The sequence below is a fragment of the Helianthus annuus genome, chromosome 14 (assembly GCF_002127325.2).
Source record: "Helianthus annuus cultivar XRQ/B chromosome 14, HanXRQr2.0-SUNRISE, whole genome shotgun sequence".
In the NCBI taxonomy this organism is placed as follows: Eukaryota; Viridiplantae; Streptophyta; class Magnoliopsida; order Asterales; family Asteraceae; genus Helianthus; species Helianthus annuus.
Window position 1 is genome coordinate 120,713,338 of NC_035446.2, and position 15,447 is coordinate 120,728,784.

Consider the following 15,447-nt stretch of genomic DNA (forward strand, 5'->3'; position numbering starts at 1 on the left):
TTCCGTTTGAGTTGTAATTTCGCGTGTACTGTAATTTCGTTTGAGTTGGTTTCATGCGGAATTAGGTAGGCTATATATAGGTGCTGGTTCGTGTCATTTGGTATGAAATTGGATAGTTGTTTCCGGAGCCGAAGTGCTGCCGAAGTGTCGTCTTGCTGTAAAACTTTGCCAATTCAATCAGAAAGACATTTAAAGTGATATTCTAGCTGAATCAAACTCAATATGTCTGTTTCCACCTTTCATATTGAGTAGAACGCCGCTGAACGACTCGTTTCGGGTCCGTACACGATCCTACACAAGGCTGAAGTCTCGTTCTGCTTCTTCGCTGTATGCGATGCGCTGCCTTGGCTTATAATATTCATGATTCCTCTGCAAGCAATTGAAAACTGAGGAACCTTCGTCGTCTTGCCATGTTGGGTCGTTTGGGTCTGTATCGTCCCATTCATTGTTCAGGTTGCGCGCTCCAAGTCTGGTGTGAACTGGTCCTCTTTGGACGTTTGATGGTTAGTCATAATAGCTTTCTGTCTCTCCCCGTGTATCGCGTGTGTCATGCACGCTTGGTCTTCTAGGGGAGGAGGCCTGGTCATTCTTCCCTGTAGGATTTGCTGCGGGGGTATCTGCTGCGCCCCCTGACTCGGACCAGTGGGTGTAACCAAAGATGGCTCTACTTGTAAGACTGCTTGTTGTGTGCTTAAAGATTGATACGCGTCATTGATGGTTGCAATTTGTTTGGCGTACCAAGAGGCTGGAGTTTCGCCTTCAGGTAGCCCTAATAGCACCGAAATGTTCTGAGGTGGGGCTGGATTTGAGGGTCCAACACCATTGTTTCCCGGGGTTACCGTCTGGGTGATGCGAGTGATGCTCGCGCGGGGTCCCCCGGTGTTGGTTATTTCGATTTCACCGATTTCTTTACATGTTGGACTTGGACGTTTTGATTGTCCTCCCCCAACACTGCGTTAGAGTTTGTTCCAAAGCCAAAATCAGGAACGATTCCTTGACCAGCCATGATCGAAGGAAAAACAAGTTAAGACAACTCAGAAAAAGAAGATGAGAGTGATTTGCAAAAAACTGGTGGGCGCCAATGAAGAAACACGGAAGTAATTTTGGTGTGGATTAGTTTGGTTTATGTTTCTATCATAAGGGTTAATCTTCTTTGGGTTTCTGAGCTCCTTAATGATCGGCTAATCCTGCAAAACAGAACACCGTTAGCTCGTTAAGAGGGGAATATGGGGGTTTCCCTCTTAACCAGACTCCGGCGTGAGAATAAGCGACTGCTTTGAGGAGATAATTAAGTATTAAGAGTGAGAGTAGAGGGAATATAATAAATCAACCTGTGAACCAAGGTCTCTATTTATAGCCGGAGAGGTGTAGAGGATGTGGGCTGATGGGCCTTGGGCCGGAAGGTGACAACGTAGCGGATATGCTCCTTGTCTCACTGATGTCGACCGTTAGTGGCTTCTAGATGTTTTCCGGTGCTGGCGTACCGTGATTGGAGCCACGTGTCACTGTTGTCGGCCTCGTTGTCCCTCTGCCCTCAGTAGGTACGGGGGAGATCGTGGGGCAGGTGTCTCTGCACTGTGATTGGTGCCACGTAGGTGTGCTTACATACTTTTTGCCTCCTACACGTCAGACGATCGTGGAGCACGATTGAGCAGAGCCTGGAGGATGTGGATTGGTTCTTTTCATCCGCCACTTGTACCTTCGTACCTTCTGAAGTGGTCATGCGCTATAGATCTTGCGCGACCTTTGTTAAGCACGTTATTGGCCCGCACAAGATTATAGGTGTTGGAGACTCATCCAGAATGCTAAGTGTCGAAATCAATGCTCTTTCTTGTTTAGGCCTCGCGCGAGGTCAGTCCTTACTGAAGTAACTCGCGCGAGGTTGGGATTGAGCATCTTGTTGATTAAGGAGTATGGTTCCACGCGCGACCAGGAGAAGGTCTGCGTGGCTTTTAGGACCATACCCCTTCACCAACAATGTAGCTCTAACAAAAAAAGAAGGGGAAACTTACTCACTAGCTCTATCCAGAATCACCTTAGGGCGACACAAAGAAAGAGGGTTTAGTCCTCCCAAAGCTAAGATCCCTTTGGAGAAATTAAAGGCATGTGTGTGGTTCTCACACATTAACTTCCATAAAGGGCCGTCGGCGGCAGACACTGGAGGAGCTTCAACCTCTATAGTAGCCGAAGGGTCTCGAGATCGTAGGGGTTCAGGCAGCATTGCCGGAGAAATGAAGATGAATTTGTTCTTCCACTCTTTTGGATAAGTAGAGGTGGGCATAAATGTATAACAAGGAGGGAACACACTGTCTTTTCTTATCTCGAAAGCGAATAAATCACCGTCGGCTCGTAAACGATAAAAGCGTCGGAATAAAGCCACCGATGGTGCATCAGCAAAAGCGACAGAGGTTAGCTCGAAATGGACAATCCTTAGAAAAGCTAAGGGGTGGACCGGAGAGAAGTGAACCCCGTAATGCTTAAGCAAGTCCATTTTGAAAGACGACATGGGGTAGCAAACCCAACAAAAGGAAAATGAGGGAGTATAAATGACCATGCGTTCCAATGAACAGATCGCCGATCGGAGGGACCCGGCAGACGGGGGAAAGATCCGATGGGATGTGATAAATGGAAACGAAGGCCTGCGGCTCTTCCCAGGTTACAACGAAATATATTATGGATCGATCCTTACGACTAATTGTAGTGATCGAAGGTTGGAAATGTGGGCAGCTTTTTCGAAATAAAGAAGTGAAGGTATGGAATGATCACCACAAGGATGACAACATATAAAGAAGTGAAAAGGTGCAACTGTCACGTCGTGGTTTGAATAAGGTCCCATGGGATCTTCACACGTGTACCTAGGGGATCCCCGACCGTTAGATCACACATCTGACAGATTAGAGATCATTATTAGTCCTAGGGGGCCCACAAAATCAACTCGTAGAAGAACTCAGCCCAGGCCCACACATAAATGTGATAGACCTGGAGTAGGGATGGTTTGACGACGTGGGTCCATTGTTGGGCCCCTCGTCTGGGTTTATCCTTTTTGTGAAACAATGGCCCAGGCCTACGATAAGCCTGGTATTCTTACTGCTGGTAGGCAAGTCGAAGGCCTCGGAGCCAGGGCCACACCAAACAGGTTTGCTTACGGTGCTGGTGCAAACAAGACCGATGTGACCTCTTGGTGGCATTTAATGTATGAGCATGGGAGAAGTGTAAGGCGGTGAGTTTGTTTGAGGGAAAGGATAAACACTAATGGCGCATAACAAATAAGATCCTCTGGAGAGAACAAATCTCTGACTGAGATCCAGACATTCCTTTTGCCGGATGGTTTAACATCGGTTCTTGACAGAGGTTGGATGACTCCGATAAGCAGGGCTCTTAGTTATACGTGAAGGAAGTGATCAAAGAAAGGTATTGATACAAACCAAATCGTTAACCAAATAATCCTAAGAAAATAGTGAGAGCATGATAGAAATTGAAGATTTAGAAGAGACTCAATTCAACATTTTACATTCATAAAACTCAAGGCCCTTTTAAAGGCTTACAACTATGAGGAAAATAATGTGGACATGATCCATGATTTAACTACCCACTAATGTAATTAATGAACTAAATAAAAGAACAAAAAGAAAATAACATGAAGAAACAAGCAACATATCAATAACTGTAGTGATCGTGGGCTCATGACAAAGTATGGGTAAATTGTGAATGTTAACTAGAATGTGCAGCCTTTATCATTACCCCACACTCGAAAAATCCTTGTCTTCAAGGATGCAACGATAACAGACCATGGTGGCCGCCACTCGGTCCTTCCTATGGCATTTGGAGAAATAGTGAGGAGGCTCCACGGTGGACGCCACTCGCCTTTTGCAGCTGCCCATTTGATTGGTGTCGTTTGTTCCCTTTTTCATCATTGAATTCATGGCCTGCTTCAACAGTTTCTTTCTGAACACTTGATGGTGCGGGTTTAGGAAGTGATACAGGTGCAAGCTATGGTGTTCGTTGTGGGGCTAGTTTTGGTGTAGACGGTGCTCGTTTGGGGGCGGGTTTCGGGTAAGACAAAACCCATTTTGGGGTTGTTTTCGCTGCAAACGACATGGGTAATGATGCTCGTTTCAGGAATAGTGTCGGTACAATAGAAATATTTTGTATTGGTGGTGGTGAGGCGGCAACGGCTGCTGGTGACGGGGTGGGTGGTGGCAATCGAGGTCGATTCTTGATAAAATCAATTATCTCAACAGTCATTGACTCAATTGGATCAAGTGACTCGTTCCATTCTTGAGCGTCCATGGGGGTGGATCAAGACCGTTTTGATACCAAATGTTATGTACCACTTGGATCAAGATAGATCAGAAGGGGGAATTAGTCTAAATATCTCTCTATTTGCTTCTGGTCCTCTCGAATCCCCATTCTGATCTATCTTGATTCAAGTGGTACATATCAGGTATGCACACAAAAACCTATCACATAAGAAACACAAAAGAATCGCTTTCACTCTCGCATTGAATACATTTAACACAGGATCCACATCATTAATTCAGACCAATTTTGTTGTGTCGGAATATAATTTAATATCCCGGCATATTCTTATTCTCACGCTGGAGCTTGGTCACGGTCCCCCCCCCCCACCCGGGGTCCTCCGTGGCGAGGCTAACGATGCCTTGTTTTGCAGCTTTATTCCGGTGACGAAGGGCATTTTGACGGACTTCCTAGATCACACTTGACGCTTGATTTTTGAGGATTCGACAAATAAAGATATGCCAAACTTGATTTTTGACCTAACGGTGTATGTTCTCCTAAGAGTGTATGTTCTCCTTGTTGACTTCACTACTACCTAGGGTGTATGTTCTCCTTGATTTTTGAGGATTCAAAAAATAGAGATATGCCAAACTTGCTACAGTGAATAAATAGTTGAACTGTGTCACCGACCGTTGTTCATCGATTGCTTGGTTCTTCAAAATCGTTAAGCTATTGGTGCACTTGATCGATTGTTGATCATGCGTTAACCATGTGTATTCTTTAAAACCGTTTAGCTATTGGTGTGGCCGATCTTGGTGTTCAATTATTTTGACACGATTAATATGCACCTGTAATCCAATTCTTGGATTTCTCATATTTGTTTGCCTTATTTTTTGGACATACTTTGTAATGATTTTATAAGGTAGAATACAAACTCACATTTAAATATTTAATTACGTCAAGTATTTATATCATATTTTTTACTTTTAAAACTATCAAGAAAAGAATTGACACTTTGAGAGTCACTAATCATGCATCCACTAAAAAGTATCAATGTCATTTTTAGAAACAAAAGACTTCTTTCTCTTAGGCTCTTACCATTAATGCATTTCTTCATGAAGATTTAAATATGAGTCCGTTATTGTGTAGAAAGAGGAAGTGTGTAGATGATTTTAGAACAAGACTAGAGGGCGGAGATGGGGATTGGGATGGGATTAGGGTTTCTCATTATTGATTTATTGCCAAAGAGATAAAATGATCACATAATTGTTCTCCCATTCAAATAACTTATAGGTTTCATGTTGGTTGAAACATGAAAACTATGTGTACTACTTTACTTGTAGATATAATATTTAGATACTTTTTTTATAGTCAATAAAAAAAAAAACACTAAGAATTCTTTTCATAGGTAGAACCGGAACCACATGGTTTGTTGAGCATCATACAACTCTACAACAATCACAAGTCGTAAAGCTTTATTGTTTTACAAGATAAACAATTTTGCTAACAAATGATGGTATTCATTCATTAATAGGTTCATACTTCTTTCTCTTGTGATGTCGGGTTGTTCATCAAGAAACAAGCCACATGAAAAAGGTGGACCACAGGGTGAGAGCTATTGCAGCCATGCCATAAGTCCATAGCATAATGACAGAACACTCGCTTTCACCCACCTCAAACAACTGTGTTATAGTACCTGCCGAATTAATCGAAACTTTAACGTTATATATGATTCTAGAAAACATATTTAGCGCGTTATTTTTTATAAAAGATCTAAAAACTCGAACAGGGAAACAGGGCAGGTCAACCCAACTCAACCTCTAATATCCAACTTGCCTGACCGCTCATTTTGCTACCTCTGGTTGTACTTTTATATGAAAGTTTTCTTTATATTTAAATTTTGGTTATTATTTATGTTTTTTTGTAACAAAGATATATAAATATAATCATACCAATAGCCATCGCTGGTGGAACAGAATACTGGATCAAAAGAATAAACACGTACAGGGAATCAGATCCCACGAATCCAACATGTTGTGCGGCTTTGACAACACCAATGCCCACGATTGGCAAAGCGACATAGCGAACCGCTAGAATTCCTATCATCAGCCACACACCTACACCCGATTTCTTCATACCTAGTTGAAGTTAAAACTGATTAACAAAAATGTTTGTTGCTAAGCAGTTATGAAAGAAAGAAAGAAAGAATCATAATTAAACATACCCTTAAGAAGATTGGCTCCCACAATCAATGTCATGGCTGGAACTGTTGCCTGACTGTTCACTCAAACATAGGAGAAAGAAAATTAAATACACCAAACCGAAAGTTACTTATCTAACGATATAAACATAAGTGATGTGTGTAGTTGTGTACCCAAGAAGACTTGCAGAACCGTCGAAAACACGAAGGGGGGCTTGATCACCGATCATTAGCTTTCTAATTGGAGAGATCACTCCTATCAGAAGCCCAACGATCTGATCGGAAAAAGTGTGTATATGTAAACAAATGTTACATCTAGAAAAACCGTTACAAGATCATATATACCGTGGCAATGGTGGTAGGTGTTAACCACATTTTGAGGTTGATCTTGTCCGATAAGGCATCAAGATGCGCTTTAATCTTCGTTAACAAGGTCTCCTGCTTAAATTCGTCATTTCATTAACAACAAACATGATGTAAAAAAATAAATTCTTAACAGTTTTCGGAGAAATGTTACTACCTTTTTGTCTGGGACATCATCGACTGCTATATCATATTCCTGCACTTCGCTATATTCATCATCAGGAGCTTCACAATCATTGAAACTTGACTGCCGAGATTGTAGCAATGCCTCGGTGTAGTTTTCCCTGAACATATCCAAAGTTCTACCTGAACAATCAATGCTAATAGTCGATGCTTTCGCAATGTCTTTGCCACTCAAATTCCCATATTTCCATATGATGTTGTAAACATACGTCCAGATATAAATCGCTCCAATCTGAAACCCCATGGAAGTAAATCACTCGCATCAAATTCCTATCCAAAACACAAAACGAAAATAATCACACCATCAATTTCTAGACATTTACCGCCATGGATAGTGAAACCAGACCCTGCCCGTTAGCTGAACAAGTCAATTTGTCCCCAAATGGGCTGTTATCCTCTTCACAAACTGCAGGAATGATGATCAGAAGCAAGTTTCCAAGGTTTCCTGACGGAGCAGCATCATAAATTGTTAGCTGAGTTTATCATCTTTTATAGGTATTACAATTCGATTTATCATTTATTTTTAAGTTTGTTTATTCCTAAGTTTCAATAAATAGAGAACTGTATTCAGTTATTCAAAACACAGAAAAAAATAATTAACCAGTATTGTTTTGTTCTCCATTTCAATTCCTTTATAAATAATCATAAACGAATGAATTCGTTATAAACAGAGTACCCGCAGCGCATGAACCGATGACTAGACCATGCAAGTCTTCCGGGGTTCTGGTGATTTTAACAAGCGCCCATCCAAGCCCTGATCCGATTATGAATGTGAGAAGGATGTTCACTGGCATGAACCATCTGTATATAATCAGTAAGTCAATTAATTAATTATAATTTTATAAAACTAATCAGTCCGATTACAACTAGTTTTATACCCGCCAGTTGAGTATTTCATCGTAATAAAATAAAAACGGAAGCAAATTATCTACCCAAAAAACTTAGTGAGTAAACTAAAAATTAATAAAACGTAAGACGACAATAAGCTTCAATTATTATGCTACCTTCCTGTCCCAAAACAACCTTGATAAAAACAAAAAAAAGTGTGTGTTTAGTTACATGAGTTGCACTCACAGAGAAGCTATTGAGGCGGCTGTTACAGTATCAGCAAGGCTACCACCTATAAGTGCTGGTGTGAACACATAAAATACAACCTGTTCCAAAAACATCGGAGGTTAGTTAGTGACTGATTTTACGGTAACGTCTATGAGTTTTTACTTAAACTTACGTTGTTGAGATGGTGGCGAGCCGCGTCGCCCAAGATATTAATCCGCGGTATGGCGAGGAGTAACCCGACCACGGTGATAAGAAGCGTCTTCAGAACTGGAATCAGTGATACAACAAACAAATCTAGAAATGCCATGGATTGATTGCACCGGTGTACTACAACAGTTTTGTATAAAAAAAATTAATAAAATATGTAATGATTGAAATAAATAGTAACTTCCAATTTCCGGGATAAGCTGAACCGAGAAGAAGAAAGAAGACGCAGGAAGGAAAAATGTAGGAAGATTCCTCTTGCGTCACAAATCATGTGTGTGACATCCATTCATTTTAAATCGGGGATATTTACCTACCCAACATTTCGTAGTTAAGGGGTTTATTTTTTATTTATTTACTTATCTATTTTGTGGGTGTGCATTTGTAAGTAAGAAAATAAGTTTTAATATTCTTTCATTTGTAACACTTTTTGCAATATTAGAAGTGAAGTAACGCAAATAACATATAGATAAAACTTGATTACCTTTTGGGGATTATCTTTTTTAAGTTTAACAATAATTAAGAGGTAGTTATATATAAAAAATCACTAATCTAAGTTTCTTAATAGTTTGATTTGGGTCATGCAGTTATATATAACAATTATTAAAACTTCGAAAGAATGCAACCACATTTAAATTTGAGTGATTCTATGGTTAGGGAAAAAAAAAGTATTTAAACCTGGTTACTATTTTATTATTTTATCGTTTTAAATGCCTTAAATGCTCACATGGCCAAGTGCGACACGACTCCCTGTTATATAACTTAAGATTCGTGTACAAACGAAATAATGGAGTTCCGCAAACATACAAATTGATCGATATAGGAAAAAATGACAAATAAAATTGAGTACGCAAAGACATATGAATGACCATTTTGAGGACAAACATTAGCTTTTATATTTCACCAAAAAACATTGATTTAATATTTTTTTTAAGAGGCTTGCTGGATGAGACTTGAGTCGGATCATTACTTAGTGTCGCAATAGACTGCTGTGACATAGTCTTAGACATATTATTAGTTGCTAATTACGTACACCACCCCCCAATTGTCACTGCCGTATATATGGCAAAAAAGGGTATACTGGCCGCATGAACTTTGTCAGTCATCTGCGTTGTTATTGGTGGCGGATTCGGAAATTATGGGTTCAACCATATTTTCAAGGGGTGCATCGGGCTTTTGTCTATAAAATACACTATTTTTTTCAAGCGGTGCGCCCGCCCACCCACCCACCGATATAGGGATCCGCCCCTAATTGTCATATCAGTCGCTTCAAGGTCAATCTAAACATCATATATCTCGTATGATTTGTAAGACCAGCACCTTGTAGGTCACGTATAAAACATTATGGCCCGCTAGGATTAGCCACTATAATACTCATTTGACACCGTATATAACCCTTCATACGTTTGTATTATTTGCCAGTATCATGTGAATACTAGTTAGTATCTGAATGGTGTGCATATAGTTTAACCCTAATTTATCCTAATGTGATCTACCTAAATACAAACTCTTTGTTATTATAATATCCGGTTTTAGAAAACAACCTATCAATGCGATTAACACTTTTACAACTTGATTATTACTTGTCAATCTGCTTGACACATTTAGATATAATCGGTTAAATGAATCGTGTTAAGGTTACACGTTTTTTAAGTATATAAAGTTATATTTTTTAATACGAATAAATATATGGGTCGTGTATTCAGGTTGAACAACTTAACTAGGGCTGGCAACTCTGACACGAACACGATAACACGACACGAACCTACACAAAGTTATCATGTTTCGTGTTTGACCTTAACAGGTTTCGTGTCTAAAACAGGTCGACACGATAAGACCTTAACAGGTTTTGTGTCTAAACAGATTAAGACCCGTTAACCTGTTAAGACCTGTTATGTACATGTTAATAATTAAAAATTAAAAAAAATATTATATATGGGTTTGGACATGGGGTCATCAGTCGTGGGACCTGTGATGAATTATACACAAACACACGTGGTTCTTTTTCACAATCCACACCCTACTTTTAAATCACTCACACAAACACCACCATTCCCAATTCGGTTCACAATTTCCCCAATTCGATCGTGTCATAAACAGGTTATGTTCGTGTCTTAACAGGTTGTGTTCATGTCTTAAAGAGGTCGTGTTCGTGTCTTAACATGTCGTGTTCATGTCTTAAATAGGTCATGTTCGTGTCTTAACAGGTTGTGTTCGTGTCTTAAACAGGTTGTGTTCATGTATTAAACAGGTTGTGTTCGTGTCTTAAACAGGTCGTATGATACGTTGGTAATTTTTTCGTGTCTTAACAAGTCGTTTTGTGTAACCTGTTTATTAACAGGTTCGTGTTCGTGTTTTGAAAATCTGACACGAAAAGATTTCATGTCGTGTTCGTGTTTACGTGTTGCGGGTTCGTGTCTTATCGTGTTCGTGTCTTAACAGATCGGGTTGACCCGTTATGCCAGCCCTAAACTTAACACATCAATGCACCAACCCAAAACAGTTGCCACCATTGTTTGTGGAAGAAAAAACACATAAACTTAGCTCTGTCCAACATGTGCAACAAGTTATATGGTTCAGGCAACAAGGTATTTCTGGTTCAAAAAAGTCATTTTAGATTATTCTTGTATCTGTTATGAATGTATCATTTATATGGTGACTCTCCACATACATAACTCATATCTCTTTGATTTCTTTTCCATGGTTAATAGATGGTATGCCCCATTTCCATCCTCTGCTTCTATCAAATAGGGGCCTTCCCACTTAAGTGTCAACTTATCATCAGCTGGGTTTGTAGTGTTCTGAAATGCTTTCCTTAACACCAAGTCACCAACTTGAAATACTCTGATCCTGACGTTTTTGTTGTATTCCCCAGCCATTCTTTGCTGATAATTGGTCATCCTTATCCTCGCTAAGTCTCTGAGCTCATCCATAGTATCTAGATCTTGAGTCACACTTTCACTATTTGTCTGAGGATCACGGATGCTTGTTCTGGCTGTAGGAACCACCATCTCTATAGGGATCACTACCTCAGTTCTAAAGACTAGAGAGAACGGAGTCTGGCTTGTGGAATTCTCTGGAGTTGTCCTATCTACCCAAAGGACATATGGCAGCTCTTCAACCCATTTTCCTTTCTTGGATCTTAATTTCTTCTTCAAGTTGTTGATGATAATCTTCTTGCTTGATTCTACTTGGCCATTAGCTTGTGTGTGGACTGGTGTAGATGTAATCATCTTGATCCCACAACTATCACAAAAATTAGTAGTTCTACACCCAATAAATTGGTATCCATTATCGCATATAATTTCAGAAGGAATTCCGAATCAAGTAATAATGTTTCTTTTAGTAAAGGATATAACTTCCTTTTCTCTAACTTGAACAAAAGTTTCTCCTTCTATCCATTTGGAGAAGTAGTCGGTCATAGCTAGCATAAATATTTTTCCACCTGGTGCCTTTGGAAGTTTGCCTATTATATCCATTCCCCATTTCATGAATGGCCAAGAGGAAATTATGGGATATAAAGACTCTGCTGGCTGATGTAAGATATTGTTGTGTCTTTGGGAAGCATCACATTTCCTTGCATAGTCTACTACGTGTTTCTTCATTGTGGACCAGAAGTAACCTGTTCTAAGGATTCTAGAGAATAATGCTCCGCCCCCAGTATAATTTCCGCATTCTCCTTCATGGAAATCCTTTAACACCTCTTGAATTTTTGGATCCTCAATGCATCGCAAATAGGGACCCGCAAGAGACCTTTTATATAAAGTGTTATTTAGTGTAGTAAACTGAGATACCTTGACCCTGAACGCTCTGGGATTCTCCTCTGTGGGGATTTCTCCATTCTGAATAAACTTCATAATTGGAAGGATCCATGATCCTGAACCCGACTGCAAATCACTAGGTGCTGTTGTAGTATCCTTTACTACCTCCGTTACATCATTCTCCTCAATTGCAGGAAAGAGAATGTGGATGATAGGTATCTTCACATCTTCTGGTATTTTTAAGGCTGATCCTAAGTTTGCCAAAACATTCACCCCTGCATTTTCCTCTCTAGGCACATGTGTTATGCTGAAAGAATCAAAAGAATTTGCCAGTTCTCTAACTATTTCTAAATATTTGATTAGTTTCTCGCCTTCAACAATATATGAGCCATTAAAGTGGTTAGCAATTAGCAATGAATCTATATAAACTTGAAGATACTTGATCCTCATTTGTTTGGCTAATTGCAAACCTGCTATTAGAGCTTCATATTCTGCTTCGTTGTTGGTGGTTTGAAATTCACAGGCAATGGACTGGGTATTATGTCCCCCTGTGGCGATATTAGTATTATCCCTAATCCAGTTCCTTTGACATTCGACGCTCCATCAATGAAGACTAGCTGTCCAAGGATCCTTAGTCTCTCCAAGTTGTTGAACCTCTAATTCAGCTTCTTTTTGTAAATCACTACTGAAATCCGCCACAAAGTCAGCTAATGCTTGAGACTTGATAGCAGTCATTGGTTCATATTTTATATCATATGCACTAAGCTTAACTGCCCATTTTACCATTCTACCTGACATTTCTTGTTTCCTGAGAACATTCTTAATGGGAAAATTAGTTTTCACAATAATAGTATGAGTTTCAAAATAATGTCTTAGTTTAGTGGAAGCCATGATTAATGCAAGAATTAATTTTTCTAAATGAGAATACCTGGCTTCAGCATCAAGAAAGCTTTTACTTCCATAATAGATGTTGTTGGCCTTCATGATCCTTAACTAATATTGCACTTACCGCATTACCTGAGACAGTCAAGTACAAGGATAATGGTTCACCGTCCACTGGTTTCATTAGAGGTGGTGCTGAGGATAGATAATCCTTAAGAGCTTTGAGTGCAGCTTCATGCTTCTCGATCCACTCGAACTTCTTGTTCTTCCTTAGGATGCCATAGAAATCCTTGCACTTCTCTGAGGACTTAGAGATGAACCTGTTCAAAGCTGTGATCCTTCCTGTTAGCCTTTAGACATCTTTTTGCACCGGTAGGAGATTTTAAGTATATAATCGCCTTTATCTGCTCAGGGCTGGCTTCAATCCCTCTTTTTGAAGCGATCAAGTATATTGAATTCAACTTCTAGATCTTTGAGATGATACTCAGCCTTCTTTGACTAGACTACCATATCATCAATGTAGACCTCCATAGTATCACCAAGTTGGTCTTTGAACATCATGTTGACAAGTCTTTGGTATGTTGCACCCGCATTTCTTAGTCCAAAAGGCATGGCAATATAACAATATATACTGGTAGGGGTCATGAATGCGGTATCCTCTTGATCAGATGGTTCCATCTGTATTTGTTGAAAGCCAGATGAAGCATCCATAAACGTCAGCAATTCATGACCAGTGGTAGCATCCCCCATGGAGTCAATGTGTGGCAATGGGAAAGGATCCTTGGGACATGCCTTGTTTAAATCAGTAAAATCGACATATATCCTCCACTTTCCATTTTTCTTTTGAACTGCCATTACGCTGGCTAACCACCTTGGATATTTTACTTCCCTAATCATACCTGCTTTTAATAGTTTATTTAGCTCTTCTTGTATGATGGCATTTCTCTCAGGCGCGAATTTTCCTCTTCTGGTGGATAGGCCTGAAAGACTTGTCTATACCTAACTTATGTGTAATGATATCTTTGGAAATACATGTCATGTTATCGTATTTCCATGCAAATGTTCATTTCCTTCTTTTAAAGAATGATTCAGATCCTTTTCAATTGAATGAAGGATCCCTAGTCCTATGAATACTTTGATGTTAGGATCCTTAGGTTCCAATATCACTTCCTTGATATCATGTTTCCTTGCCTCCATTACATCCCTTGGAGGTTTCTGTAATTGCCATGCCACTCTAGTCTTTGAAGTTGGCTTCATCGAAGAGGTATAGCAATTCTTAGCTTCATGTTGGTCGCTATTGTTAGGGATAGAATTTTGGTGATTATGGATCACGGATCCTCAGTTCAACCTGGATCAAGGATCCTCAGGAAATGGTGCACGAAGACTAAGGATCCAGGATCCTCTTTGATATTCTACAACTAACAATTGTTTCCATCACCTTTTAGCTTGTTTTGCAGGTGTATTTCGAATGAGACTTATTCCAACCGAGATTCCAGGGGAATATTGTAAGGACCTGCACGAAAATATCCTAAAACGCTCCGTAAGTGAAAACCCGAACCCCTAAAACCCAAACTTTTATGAAAAATCAAGAAAAACAAATTTTGTGACTCGGTCGCGGGCCGCGAAGGAGTTAAGTAGGGCCTTCGCGGGGCGCAACAACTCCATAATCTCCGAACAATGATGAACGACACGTGCCGTCCACGTGTCGAGCCTAGGGTATGCCACGGCAGCCCTAGTCGTAGCTAGGGTGACCCTCGCGGGCCGCGAATGACCCCCTTCATGTTTACGCGGGCCGCGAGAAGGTAAAAATCTGCTATAAATTGAACGTTGCATGGCTAGTCCAAGCTGCTCGAAAACTTTCACAAAAACAGCTTCCTTTCTATTCGAAATTTCAATTTAGTGTCGAAACGCTGCTACGATAACGGGGTAATAATTCGATCACTTCTATGATATAATGTCCGATCGATTGAAATCGATCTGATGGATGTTTAAGTGCGGCCTGACTTCGGGCTATACTTTGTCATTCGTCGTGAGGGTTTTGATCTCGTGAAATTATCGTAAATGTTGTATTAAGTTACTAACCTAGTTTCATTTGCATTCTACTTAACTAGGTTACTGGCTTAATTAGTAGGCAGACTCTGTCCGTCTAAACTTGCAATGTGAGTCATTCTGTTTTTATCAAAGTTGCTTTATAAAACCTTAAATGTTTTCCAGTTATAAGTACAGGGATTAAGTCTTTGCAAATCTTTAATTACTGGTAGTAAGTGGGGGTATTGTATTGTGCACATTACTACTGTTTATCACTCTTAGGTGGGCGAGCCTAAATAGTGATATGACCACGGTCATAGATCCGGTCGAGTGACAACTGGACCAGATAATTATAAGATAGGGGCAAATGTAAAAACTCTTAATACTGTAATTTATAACAATGTGTCGTTTTGTACAAATTGGATGACTCGCTAGTATTTCCCGCTGATCAAATCTTTTTAAAACATGTTTCAGGTTATTTACTGTGAACAACCACGTAGCACTCCAACTTGAATGAAGTGGCTCAGTAAA

At 39.9% G+C, this 15,447-nt stretch overlaps 1 protein-coding gene across 2 annotated transcripts; it reads right to left on the reverse strand.

The window, feature by feature from the left end:
* Positions 1–5,616: 5,616 nt before the first annotated feature.
* On the reverse strand, positions 5,617–8,566 carry LOC110909226 (protein PIN-LIKES 3). 2 transcript variants are annotated; one of them, XM_022154264.2, is made up of 10 exons: positions 8,214–8,566; positions 8,060–8,139; positions 7,662–7,786; positions 7,309–7,430; positions 6,960–7,217; positions 6,785–6,877; positions 6,614–6,714; positions 6,464–6,516; positions 6,245–6,377; positions 5,617–5,935 (listed from the first exon to the last, which is right to left on the reverse strand). In XM_022154264.2, the coding sequence occupies exons 1-10, from the start codon at positions 8,346–8,348 to the stop codon at positions 5,914–5,916; spliced, it is 1,122 nt and encodes a 373-aa protein (XP_022009956.1). In that variant the 5' UTR covers positions 8,349–8,566; the 3' UTR covers positions 5,617–5,913. The 2 variants fall into 2 exon arrangements, with proteins under 2 accessions (XP_022009956.1, XP_022009955.1); XM_022154263.2 differs by having other exon boundaries at positions 6,192–6,377.
* Positions 8,567–15,447: the final 6,881 nt, after the last annotated feature.